Source organism: Neopelma chrysocephalum, unplaced genomic scaffold (assembly GCF_003984885.1).
Source record: "Neopelma chrysocephalum unplaced genomic scaffold, ASM398488v2 Primary Assembly neopelma1_23, whole genome shotgun sequence".
NCBI lineage: Eukaryota > Metazoa > Chordata > Aves > Passeriformes > Pipridae > Neopelma > Neopelma chrysocephalum.
In genome coordinates this window covers 4026826-4039738 of record NW_020897691.1, presented here as the reverse complement: position 1 = coordinate 4039738, position 12913 = coordinate 4026826, and the positions used below count along the sequence as shown (strand labels likewise).

At 37.2% G+C, this 12913-nt stretch overlaps 1 protein-coding gene across 5 annotated transcripts in view; it reads left to right on the top strand.

Annotated features, from left to right (window-relative positions):
* The window catches only part of MTR (5-methyltetrahydrofolate-homocysteine methyltransferase), a 50724-nt gene that overhangs the window by 34329 nt on the left and 3482 nt on the right, over positions 1–12913 (top strand). For all 5 annotated transcript variants that reach the window (XM_027684689.1, XM_027684702.1, XM_027684696.1 and 2 more), the window contains 7 exons: positions 1755–1822; positions 2683–2803; positions 5749–5830; positions 6622–6720; positions 7468–7543; positions 8750–8905; positions 9584–9780. In XM_027684689.1, coding sequence (XP_027540490.1) covers positions 1755–1822; positions 2683–2803; positions 5749–5830; positions 6622–6720; positions 7468–7543; positions 8750–8905; positions 9584–9780 — 799 coding nt within the window. The remainder of the gene's footprint in view (positions 1–1754; positions 1823–2682; positions 2804–5748; positions 5831–6621; positions 6721–7467; positions 7544–8749; positions 8906–9583; positions 9781–12913) is intronic.

The following is a 12913-nucleotide window of genomic DNA, read 5'->3' as shown; positions in this document are numbered from 1 at the left end:
TCCTAATAAATTGGCATCTGAGGTGGATGCAGTTTAACATCAGTGGGAACATAAATGAGAACATCAATTTTTGTATTTGTTTTATATCAGTTAAATGTAATAAGTATGGTGTCTTATAAGTATAATGTCTGAAATCAGATACAACAATAGCAGTAGGCAGTACTGTGTGTGGGTTGCGTTGAGAAAAAAGAAAGTCTTGTAAGATTTGAATGAAACTTCTAGTGTGTTTTTCAAGCTGTTTGTTAACTATGAGGTTTAAAAACTTGCTGGGGTATGTTTTGTTAAATAAGAGGTGAGTTTCTGAACTTCAAAAGTTAGAACTTCAAGAAAAGTCAGGTCTTTCATGGCCTGTCTATGCGCAGCAGGGTTGGCAACAGTGTTGGAAGGAGTGGTCACATTCCCATCAGTGCCCTTTGTCAAGGGTCTGTCAGATGTTGCACAAAGCTGAATCACCTTTGGAACTCTGTCTTATCATTCATTCCTTTAGTTTTGCTTTGACTTTGGGTTGTCATCTGCTCTAAAAAGAGCCAAAATTATCCCTTTATTTTAAAACACAAAGTGTTGAAGGCAGTAGCAGTGCTGTGTATATGCAACATATTCCACTTAATTTCCTCTTGAAATTCTGTCGATTGGTTTCAGACTTTCTTGAGCTTTATTTACACTTACTGAACTGAAGCCATAGAGTTTTCTGTCACCATGAGTAGTGTGAGTGAGGCTGAATGAAAACAGCAGGCTGGGGTGGCTTACTTGAAAAAATAAAAACCTTAGCAATGGCTAGGGTTAATAGGATTAAAATGGTAATAAGGGAAGTGCAGTGTCTCATTTCATGAAATGTATGCTTTAATAAGGCACAACTTTGATGTGAATCATCTTATATTCCTAATATTAAGATATGATGTCCACAAAACCTTTTTATATTATCCAAATAATGTCAGAAATGCCACTGCTGTTGACAGCCCTGGTAAGCAGCTAAGCACCAGCCAGTCACTTCCACCCAGCCAACCTCAGTGGGATGGGGAAAGAGGAAAGGAAGAATGAAAGGAAGAAAAATTGTGAGGGGAGAAGAATGTTTAACAAGTGAAGAGGAAGTGGGAGAGAAAATAAAAACAAGTGATGCAAAGGCAATCCTCTTGCACCTCCCATGGGTACACTGGTGCCTAGCCAGTTCCTGAGTCAAAGATGGCTAACCCCTGCTAAACCCCTTACTCTCCTTTTTTATTGCTGTGCTTGACATCATATGACATGGAATATTTCTATGGTTAGTTTGGGTCATCTGTCTGGTTGTTTCTACTCACAGTCTATTCCTTGGGGGGTTAGAGTAAGAAACAGAGAAGACCTTGATGCTGGGAAAACATTGTTCATCAGTAGTTAAATTTTAGAATGTTAGCAGTATTGTTTTGGTCACAGATCTAAAACATGGCACCATACCAGCTGCTGTGAAGAAAATTAACTCATCTCAGCCAGACTTAGTGCAACCACAAAAACTTATTTAACTAAAAAAGGCAGCCTCTTACACTTGAATTTTCTTAACTACTATGCCATCTGGAACTCTGACTTATTGAAAATTTTGCCAGACCCAGAGATGTTTCCTATATTAAAATTCCCAAAAGTGGTCTTAAGAGAAACAAACAAAAATCTCAATTTTAACTTCAATTTTAGATCAGTTATTTATGGTAAGAGAAATGTATTTGCCCTTTAGCAGATATTTTATTTATTATTTAAAGGATCATGTGTCATCTCACTTCTTTTCACAGAGTTATTGATTTAGGAGTCATGACTCCATGTGATAAGATATTGAGAGCTGCTGTTGAGAACAAAGCAGGTATAGAGAGATTTCATTAGTACTTCTGAATTGTTTGATTTTTAAACCACACTTGCATTTTTTATTGCTGCTTATTGCATTCCTATGCTGTCTATGATTTGGTCAGACTATCTTCAGAGAAATCAGAACTGCTGCATTAACAATATTAATTATTTAGCATTTGGCACTTCTGTGAAACTTAGCCTGAGGAGTTGAAACCCTGTATCGAAAGGACAATTCCATGAGAGATGCTTTAGTATTTGTTTTACAGATGGATAAACGGAGCCTTGAAATGGTTTAGGTAACTCCTTGTTGGGTCTTAATTCAGTGAAAGAACTTGGCATTTGGCTTGCCAGATCAGTGAGTGTGAAAGCAGGAAGGAATTGTTGTAATAAATAATGAACTTTCGGAAACAAGTTGCAGTTGCTTTGAAACAGTCTACTGCATCTTGGAAAAGATGAATTGTGTGGAACATAGATGGTGAAGTTTGAAAGCGTTTCTAAGAGCAGAGCTTATAATTATTGTGTCTTATTTCGCTCCTCAGTGCTGAGCTTCTGAGGCTAAGAGCTTGCTAATCAAAAGTACCATTTATTTATTTATTGTTGAAACCAGAGCAGTAGATGTTCAACAGCTGTGAAGTCTGGGAAATATCTTAAACTGGGGATTGGGGATCACTGTCATTCTTGGAAAGCTTTTACTTTTTAATTGGGTCAAACCTTCCTTATAGGCTCATGACTACCCTGCTTTTTATCTCATTATTTTCTATCTGACGCATGAAGTTATCTGATGTATGAAATAAACCTTTCTGTAATAATTTTTGTGTCTTTCTGGAGTGGATTTGCTAAACCCCTTGTGTATGTGTGTTTGTAAATTTGCAATAGATATAATTGGCCTGTCTGGTCTCATCACCCCATCTTTGGATGAGATGATTTTTGTTGCTAAGGAAATGGAGAGATTGGCAATAAAGATTCCTTTGCTGATTGGAGGAGCAACTACTTCTAAGTAAGTTATCTCAGTTGGGAATATGGGCAATATCTGTGAAAATAGTGTTAACTAGGGAAAAAGAAAATTTACAGCCATTTTTTACCCCTTTCCTCATTTTTCTGTAACATACATACTAGTATGTATTTACTTAAGATTGACTGTTACTTCTTGTCTCAGAAATCCTAGAATATAGAGGTAAAATGTAGTCAGGACCTAACAAATAATGGATATCTTAAACATTTAATTTTTACAAGTGTTGTGTATGTTGCAAGTGTATATTGTATGTGGAAGTACTGTATTTCCTCTAAAAGTTCATGCACATATGCATGTGAATACAGTTCTGTTCTTCTAACGGCTTGAATGTTCTACTTTGATTCATCAAAGCATTCAAAAAATGCAGGATTTTGAGACTAGAAATGATCATGTTGACATCAGGGAGCTATTATCTTTAAGAAAGTTACTGTATTTTCCTGGATCATTGTTTAGAAAGGTGATGACTGGGCTGAGTCTCCAGTCCTATTCAAACAGGCTGATAGGGGATAAAGTCTAGCTGCTTGCTTTGAAGTACTTAGCATGTTGCATTTCATAGACTGAGCTTTTCTGTTGAGATCTTGTTCTCTCAGATCTGTTCAAATGAAATAATAGAGCTACTATGATTTCCTGAAGATCAGTGTTGACAGCTCACTGACACCTAGTCTTAACATTACCATAGATGTGTTTTGGGCATGTATAATGGCCTCGGGTCATGCTTTGCTGACTTGTTTAGGTTGCAGTATGCTTGAGTAGGTGACAGCTCAGAAGACTGCAGAGGTCATTTTTTGTGTACTAGAAGCTGTTAGCGGTGTTGCTTTTGTTATCGGAGCAGCACATATTGTAGCCAGACCTATTCTGTATTTCTGTCTTTAGCAAATTGTCTCATAATCTGACAGATGGTGGAGAGTAGGATCACTACCAGTCTTTATTGTTCCTGTAATTATAATGCAAGGTTCACTGTATTCTTTTTCTCCTTCTCCCTGTGAGTCTCTTCCTACGACTTTGATACTGACAACAAACATGGAGGGTTTTTCCTTAAAAAAAAAAAAAAGCAGGAGTAGAGTGAAGGGAAGGCTTTATTCTAAGTGGAGGTCTTAGGAGAGCCCTTTCTTCAATCTTTTCAGTGTTTTCACACGAGGCATTGTAGCCTTGTAATCCATGTCAAATAACCACCATCAAACAATTTTGTAGAATTTATTCACAGAGATGAGTGTAGCTAAGAGGGAGGCAGCACTAGTTTTATCCTTGAATATGGAAATTACTGAAGAATATATACATAATTTTGAATATGTAAATAGTAAATTTATTCATGTCAACTGTATATAAATATACACTTATGCATGTGCCCAGACACAATACAATGTCTATAAAATATATGTCAAGTAAAGGTATTCTATATGGAAGACTGGATTCGTAATATATATTTAATTTTACTTTCCCAGTCTTAAGCTTAACCTCGTGTACATTCTCAAAGGTTGTGTATGTGTCAGAGGTTGCTAATGAAGAACCATCTACATGTTTTTTCTCTGTGAAAAGTAGACATTGTTATTTGGAATAAGGAGACCATAAATATTTTGAAGGGTGTAAGGTGAGGTTAGTTCGAAAGAGAGAGAGGCGGGATTTTGTCTCCAGAATCTGCACAATAGAGTTTCTTCATAATTTACAGTAATGATGATGTTTGCATTCTTACTGTGCTGCTTTGGTAAATTCACATGCTGAGAAATAATGGTGACATTCTCTCTGTGGTAAAGTTTATTTTTAAAAAAATATAAAAATTAGTATGTAGTGATTGATACAGTGCCATTGTAGGACCATGTCCTCTTTGTTTCCTTTGTCTGTTCCTATCAGAACAGAAGATACAATATCTTTGTAAAACATATTGCTGCCAAGATCAGAAGTGTGTCTCCTAGCAGCAAATTCAGAAGATGCTGGACAATGTTTACACAGCTGTGTTGCACAGTCATCAGTAAACCTCTGTGTTCAAGTGCTTTAAATATTTGACAGAACCTGAAGAAAGAGGAGATCTTATTTCTGCTGTGGAAGGTTGCTTCCTGGACTTAGATTTAGATCTTATTTAAAGAATGGTCTTTGACCTTAGCATACAAGAAAGCAAACAGGGCTTTAGCCTATAAGGTCTTTGTTCCTACACTTGCTTGCAGAGTTTTGACAGGACTCTGAGCAGAGGTTCTTTCATCACTAGAAGCTGTTAACAGTGTTCCTTTCTTTATCAGAGCAGCACATGTTGTAGCAGACCTATTATGTTCTATATTTATGGCTTTAGCAAATTGTCTCATAATTTGACAGGCAGTGGAGAAATAGGATCATTACCTGTCTTTATTGCTCCTATAGTTATAATGCAAGGTTCATTGTATCTTCAAGATGCAAGTTTGTAATATTTATTGACCACTGGCAGAATTCCTTCTTCAGGTGAGTAGAGGACTTGAGCCTCCAATTTTGAAGAAGAGCCTTGCAGAAATGGAGTAATCATCACTGAATTAGTTAATGCTAATCTATAGACCCAGCATGTGGGAGGGAAAAATGTAAGATGAGCAAAAAGGATTAAAAAAATTGTTAGTTCTTGGTAGGCTTAGTTTGGAACATTGTCACTGAAATTTTCTGACTCAAACTAATGAGTTGCTGATTTTCATTCAGCTAGTAAGACAGTGAGGGAATGTGAGTTGGCACATTGTTTATGGAGTGTTCTGATACTCTTTGAAGAAAAGTGTTTATGTACCTATTATTAAAATCTGTGTTTAATGATTCATGTGTAGCAGATGGACAAATTAATTTCTTCTTTTGAAGTTCTAGTCTGTGATTAAGTCAGGATTTATTTCACTGGGGGTTTTGTCTGTTTTTTGTTGGGTTTTTTGGTTTTGTTGGTTTTTTTGCGTCAGTTGTGAAATGCTCACTCTTTTTCTTTTTCATTGAAGAACACACACAGCTGTTAAAATTGCCCCACGATATAGCGCACCTGTAATTCATGTCCTGGATGCATCCAAGAGTGTTGTGGTTGTAAGTTCTAAATTATAGTTTTTCATCCGTGCAAAAATACATGCCCTGTTTTTCTGTTATGCATCTCGTCCTTCCTCAAAGGCTTAATATTGTAGCAGAAAATTGAAGAAGCACGACAGAGACAAGTTTCTAAACTACTCTTGCTTCAGTTGTTTTTTTGCTACCACGTGGTTCTCTCACCTGACTTGTGTCAGTTATTGTCACTAGGTACTTTTATTTAAATGCCCATTTCTTTACTGAGGGTGACATTAACTCTGAGTCCTTGACTGTAGTTTTGAGATTTTTTTATAGTGAAGAGCAATGGAGTTAGATATGAACTGCTATTCTCTCTAATTTGGATGTATTTCTGAAGTTAGTTAAATGGCAACATTAGTAATGAGAAATGTTCGGCTGGAGGTTTTTGGGCTGGATTCTCTTTCAGAGAAATGGGTGGTCTTAGCTGGCAAATACCTGCTTGTAAGAAGTAGGCCAAGTGGCGTGTTGTTTCTGTGACTATTAGTTTTTGAAGTTTTTGAGTATTTTCCTGTCATGTCTTTTCAGAGCCAGACTTGGCTCTGCTAATACTACCTGTGGAGTAGGGCAGTGCTCTCAGTAGTACTCATATTCCAAATATGGATAGTTTGAATAGTTTGAATCTAGTTTGCAGATTATTGGTAAGGCTTAGTTTAGTGTTGCCAAGTGTAATTGGAAGTGAGTCCAAAAGAGACTGCTTAGTCTGAAATTCCTACTCTGTCCTTACTACAGTATGTTACAGTATGTACTTACTGCTTTCTCTTTCTTGTTTTTTGCAGTGCTCCCAGCTCTTAGACAATGGTGTAAAGGATGATTTCTTTGAAGAAATATTAGAGGAATATGAAGAAATTAGACAAGAACATTATGAGTCTCTCAAGGTACAAATGTAATTGATTTAGCGTCTTGTTTGAAGTGGTTGGCACTTGCCTCATTACTCTTGGTTTCAGCTCCTTATGAAGACCTTCAGGTGTATTTGTTCTCATTTAAAACTTGCAGTAGAATTGATTGAAAACTTCCAGAAATGCTTATGAAATCAAATTTTCTAACCTATAAGGGAAAATTCTGCATGAGTCTAACATGTTTGGCAAATCCTTGATTGTCATCAGTGGCTAATCAGTGGTATCTAGGACACCTCCATGGAACTGGCAGTCAACCTACAGGAGACTTGTGCTCTCCTAGGCAGTAGCCGAAAATGGGGAGCTACAACCAGGATTACGAAAATGGCACTGGTGGCTTTTGCTGGTACTGAGCCACACTGTATTTGAAAACACCATGCTTTCCTAATGTCTTAGTCTTGTTTAGGTGAGGGATCTGAGCAGTAGGAGAATATCTTGCTGTACCTGTATTTTAGTGTATTTTGAAGTAATAAAGGAACCTCTGCTGTAGTTCAGAGGAACTAGAAATCTTGTAGACCAGGTTTATGAGAAGTATAGAGGAAAAAATAATGGTACGGTTGTGGAGTAATCTTACTTTACACCTGTGAACTTGGAGTTGTTGGGACTGAAATTATTGGTTGTCACATTTATCCTGAAGAGTATTTTGAACTCTACCACAAAGTCAACAGTTACAGTTTATGTGTCTGAAAGATGGCTGGCTTTCTGAAATTAACCTTTATGTCTATACAGGAAAGAAGATACTTGTCTCTACAGCAAGCTAGAAGAAAAGGTTTCCATAATGACTGGTTATCAGGCCATAAACCAGGTCAGTTTATATGTTGTTGTTTGTTGTTGCTGTGCCTTTGTTTTATTTAATGTATTTATTTAAGATACATTTTTAATTAAATTATGCTTGATTAAACTTCGGAATATAGCAGTGTAACAGCTTGAGTAAATTGGGGTCTGTCTCAGCAAAGATCTTTTTTGCATAAATTTGAGCAATCTGTTTCTGCTTTATTTTTTCACAGCTCATTTAAAAATTAAATTTCAACTTAATAAAAAATTTGGAAAGAAAATCCTAAAACAATGAGTTACACATAACATGATATAGTCAAAGAAAAATCTAATGGCTACTTTGAAAAATAATGTCTGCCTGGCTCATTACATTGCAAAGCTTACTACACTATACTTGGTGTGGTATAGTTGTGATGTGGCACACAGGTTGTGACGTGGCATTTCTATGAAATTCCTCCTTACACTTTTTCCTACCCTTCCCCCATCGTTTTTTGTACTGGGTTGCTTTGATTTTTTTCTTCTTTTAAATTAAAGATTAGAAGTGTAAACAGCATTCCACAAGAAGTTGCATCCTGCAGTGACACTAACACTGCTTTCTGTCATTTCATTTACAAGACTCAACAAGATGCTAATTTCAATTGGTCATCTTGATAAAGGTTGTATTATGAAGTATTGAACAGCACAGGGAAAACAAGTTAAAAGTTTGTGGCTTTGCACACATATATCCATCTCACGTTTTCACTTGTGCACATGCATCTAAACAGGTGTGTGGTGGCTACAGAAGTTCCTAGAAATTACATGAAAAATTACAGAAATATTTTGCAGTATCATAGCATGTAACATGTCTCTGTGTAGGGATTTCTAAATATGAAAGGTATATATGCCCATAAAATGTTAGGTATTGGTAAGTTGTGTAGGTTTTTTTCGGTGTTCTGTCTTGGCCAATATTCTGGCCGTTGAAGTAAGTTCCAAAGTCCAACAGCTAATAAGTGTTGATTTATGCGAAAGAACAAAAGGTCTTAATTTTTCTATTTCAACTTTATATGCCTTTTATGTTTTTTGTAACTGTGGAGTGTGGTATGACTTGGGAACAATATGGCAGTGAGAATTCTAAGACAATTAATTTGGAAGAGGTCATTTGCAGTGGTGGAGGCTGGCGAGCATCAGTTATGCCGCACATATAAGAGCAATGTTAAATTATTTTCAGCATGTCAAATCGTACTTCTGATTCCTACAGTTAAACCAAAATTCATCGGCACAAAAGTCTTTGAAGATTATGACCTGAAGAGGCTGGTAGAATATATTGACTGGAAGCCCTTCTTTGATGTCTGGCAGCTTAGGGGAAAATATCCCAACCGGAATTTTCCTAAGATCTTTAGTGATAAAACTGTGGGTGAGTATTGAAATTTATTTCATGTAAAGAATCCTAGCAAGCCTGCCGTGCTGCATTAAGATTCTGAATGTTTTGAAATACATAGGAATAGTGAAAACACATGGAAAGTAATATCACTGAAATAATTTGTTTAAAGCAACACTTGATGAACCAACTGTTGCCATGTGAGGCTGAAAAATAAATGGGGAAAAATGTTCAGTGACCTTATTTAGCATTCACCTGCCAAAGCACAGGGAGGTATTTTAATGACAGAAAATGGCAGCAGAGCATTTGATATATCTATGTTCCTGTTGTGGGTGAAGATGGCAAGAGAACTGTCTCCTTTTGAAACTAGTCAGTAGGCCTTGAAATATATGATGAAAGTGCAAGGGTGACACTGAAAACAACATTCTGGGACTGCTGCTCTGTGGTAATGTAGGTGCACACACCAGGTCTGAAACATGCTGGCTGAAACATTTTGTGCATTTGTTGGTTTTTTTCCCCCTAAAATATATGTTGTTACAGCTATATAGATATGACCACACTGAAGTCTCCCTATTTGCCGTAGCTGACAGATCACTGCAGTCATCAGAGAATTATGTGGAAAGTGAATCAATCTTCAACAATTCCTAAACCTATTTAGCCAGTTGTGAAAACATACTGTTTCTAAAGGGATTTTTTTTTTTTTTTTTTGGCTAGGTGAAGAAGCAAGGAGAGTTTATAACGATGCGCAAGATCTGCTGAAAACACTGATTAATCAAAAGAAATTACAAGCCAGAGGTGTGGTTGGGTTCTGGCCAGCTCGAAGTGTTCAGGATGATATCCACTTATATGCTGTGGAAGAGGCAGTGGGATCTTCAGAACCAATAGCAAAATTTTATGGCTTGAGGCAACAGGTACAATGACAGCACATTTGTTAAGTGAATTTTTTTTCCCCTGCATTGCAAGAATGTAATAGAAGTGCCCTATTAAAATCTGTAGAAAATGGGCATTGTAATCTGTCTGCAGCTGTTGTCTTGCCATTTCTTTCAGTAATAACAAGATCTTGTTTGTGGTGATCCAGGTATTTGTACTGTAGTTTTTGTAGTGTTTTGCACTGTAATAGTTGTACGAAATGCTTTATAGGTTGGATATTTTCAGAGATGATGTGCATTTTCCATCTTAATTTTAATATTTAAGATGTCCTAAAGCAATGTGCTATATAACTTCATTACATGGATCTTGTGTTGCTAAATTAGAACCTAATGAACCTTAGTTCTCTAATATCCCTGGATTCTGCTTTGGATGAAAAATTCCGCTTGAATGTATTAAAGGTTAAACCCTGTTAGAATTAAAAAATCCTGAAAAATAAAGCTCAATGGAGATAAGTGTTTTTGATAGTCTTAATTTTTATGTAAAATTCACCATATGGAGGGGCAATTTAGAATTAGTTGGCTGCTAATTCTGATTGAGCTAATCATTATTTTAAGTATTCATGCTTGAATCATACTTACCTAGATTTGCATTTAATTTGATAGATTGAACTTTCAAGATATTCTGCTTCTCCTTTTTTTTCCTTGTCTTCTGATTTGGCTTCTTCATAGTTCACATATTCAGAGTCATCAAACATGGTCAGAAAAAAAATTTCAACTATTACCTAAATTTCTGTAGTACCGTATTCTATAAGGACAATCATGTGCCAACATTGCAGGACTGTACTAAGAAATACATGACTCTTAAGTTTTTCTGTTCCAGTTCCCTGGAACAGATTATCTGTTGCATGGAGATGGATCGTGACAATCCATGGCAGATGTTTATATAAAATGCTCTCAACAAGCACACATGCAGGGCTGTTCCAGAGCCTTATGGCCTAGTTAAATATTTTGATATCCCATGTAAATCATGTTTACTACTGTTTCTTTTCCTGGCCTTTTCCCAAGGTTCTCCCAAGAAGAATATCTAGTTTGATAATATTCTTGTAAAGGGTTTTATTATTGGAATACTGTTATTTTCCTTAGTCTTTTTTATCTTATATATCCCAGTTATTCAGGCTTTCTCTCAAAGGTTAAGGCCATGAAACTCTGTGCTATTGTGCATACTGCTCTTCTGGACGCTATATATTTTAGCTGCATCTCTTCCAGTCTGGTGTATGTAGTAATTCAGCAGAGTCTTCACCAGAGCAAAGTAGAAGCGAATAATTGTCTTCTGTTTCTTATATAAAATTTTCCTTTCAGTACAGAGAGTTGAGTTCATGACATTGACACTGTTAAGGATGTGACATAAATCTAAAAGTTGGGGATCCATTTAATATTTTCCTTAACTCTAATAATTACAAAAGAACCTCAAAATTAACATAGATTTTACCTGTGTGGAAAAAGGATATTTCTTTGGTTTTATAGTACTTTATGGTATTCACCTAGTAGGTTAACAGGCCATTTTTCTTTGTTTTTCAGGGTTGAAGGTGTTTTATTTGGTTTTAAGACGCAGTTGGGGTTGAGTGGAAAGCATTGTTAAAATATTGTCATAGAATAGGAATCTTCAGCTAAGTGATAGCCATGAAATAACTTTTCTCTCTCTAAGTTGGGTAGATTTACAAGAACTGTGCCACTTCTTAAATAGCAATTGTGTTTCCACAATGAATACACTGATATGATTCAAAATTTCTTTTTGGATGCTCAGTCACCTCTTTCTGTTACCTTTTTTCCATTTTTGGAAAAGGATCCAGTGAGCAGTATATTTCCTATTCCACAGAATCACAAAATCAGTTGAGTTGGAATAGACCTCTGAGATCATCGAGTCCAACCTATGACCCAACGCCACCATGTCAACTAGACCATGGCACTCAGTGCCACATCCAGTCTTTTCTTAAACACCTGCAGGAATGGTGACCCCACCACCTCCTCTGGCAGCCCATTCCAATTTCTAATTGCCCTTTCTGTGAAGGCTTTCTTCCTAATGTCCAACCTAAACCTTCCCTGGCACAGCTTAAGACTATGCCCTCATCTCATCAGTTGTTGCCTGGGAGAAGAGGCCAACTCCCACCTGGCTACAACCTCCTTTTAGGTGGTTGTAGAGAGCGATAAAGTCTCCTCTGAGCCTCCTCTTTTCCCGGCTAAACAACCTCAGCTCCCTCAGCTGCTCCTCATAGGACTTGTGCTCCACACCCTTCACCAGCTTCCTTTACCTTCTCAACCTCAATGACTTTCTTGAAGTGAGTGGCCCAGAACTGGACACAGTACTTGAAGTGCAGCCTCACCAGTGCCAAGTACAGGGGAAGAATCCCTTCCCTAGTCCTGCTGGCCTCACTGTTCCTGCTAAGGCCAAAATGCCATTGGCCTTCTTGGCCACCTGGGCACACTGCTGGCTCATGTTCAGCCGGCTGTTGACCAGCACCCCCAGGTCCTTTCCCTCTGGGCCATTTTCCTTTGCATAAAACCCACTTGAACTTCATTTAGAATTCAACTTTTCAGTAGTGATAGATCAATTTTGTTCGTTTGTATGTGTGACTACTGTAAGGTCTGCATCCTGGGCACAGTTTTGTCTGGATTACTGAGCACATAATTTGTACCATAAGAAACCAGGAGTGTTTATAAACTCTCACAGCCATTTTATAGAGGGAATTGGTGAAGAATTTCCAGTTTGCTTATCAACCATCAGTTTTGCTAGCAAATGTGGAATCTGTGAGGGGTAGAGATTAATTATTCCTCCTCTTACCCAGTGGTTGGCACAAGAGTGTTCCTTATTTTGTAATAATTTGTATCACAGAAACTTCTGAGTTGGAAGGGACCCACAAGGATCATCAAGTCCAACTCTGAAGTGAATGGCCCATACAAAGATTCAACCTACAGTATAAGCTGATAAATCTTACTGAATGTAAACAGAAATAAAATATCTCTATATGTGTGTTCAGCGCAGCATCTCTTCTATGGCATTTTGTTCTTTGGTGGTCTGAACACCCTCTGAGTGAGAGAGGTGGTTTCCTTCTAATTTAACTACAGGAAAGCCACCGTGGCTCAAAGACTAGTTAGGTGTTTGTCAGAAATGCCTTAA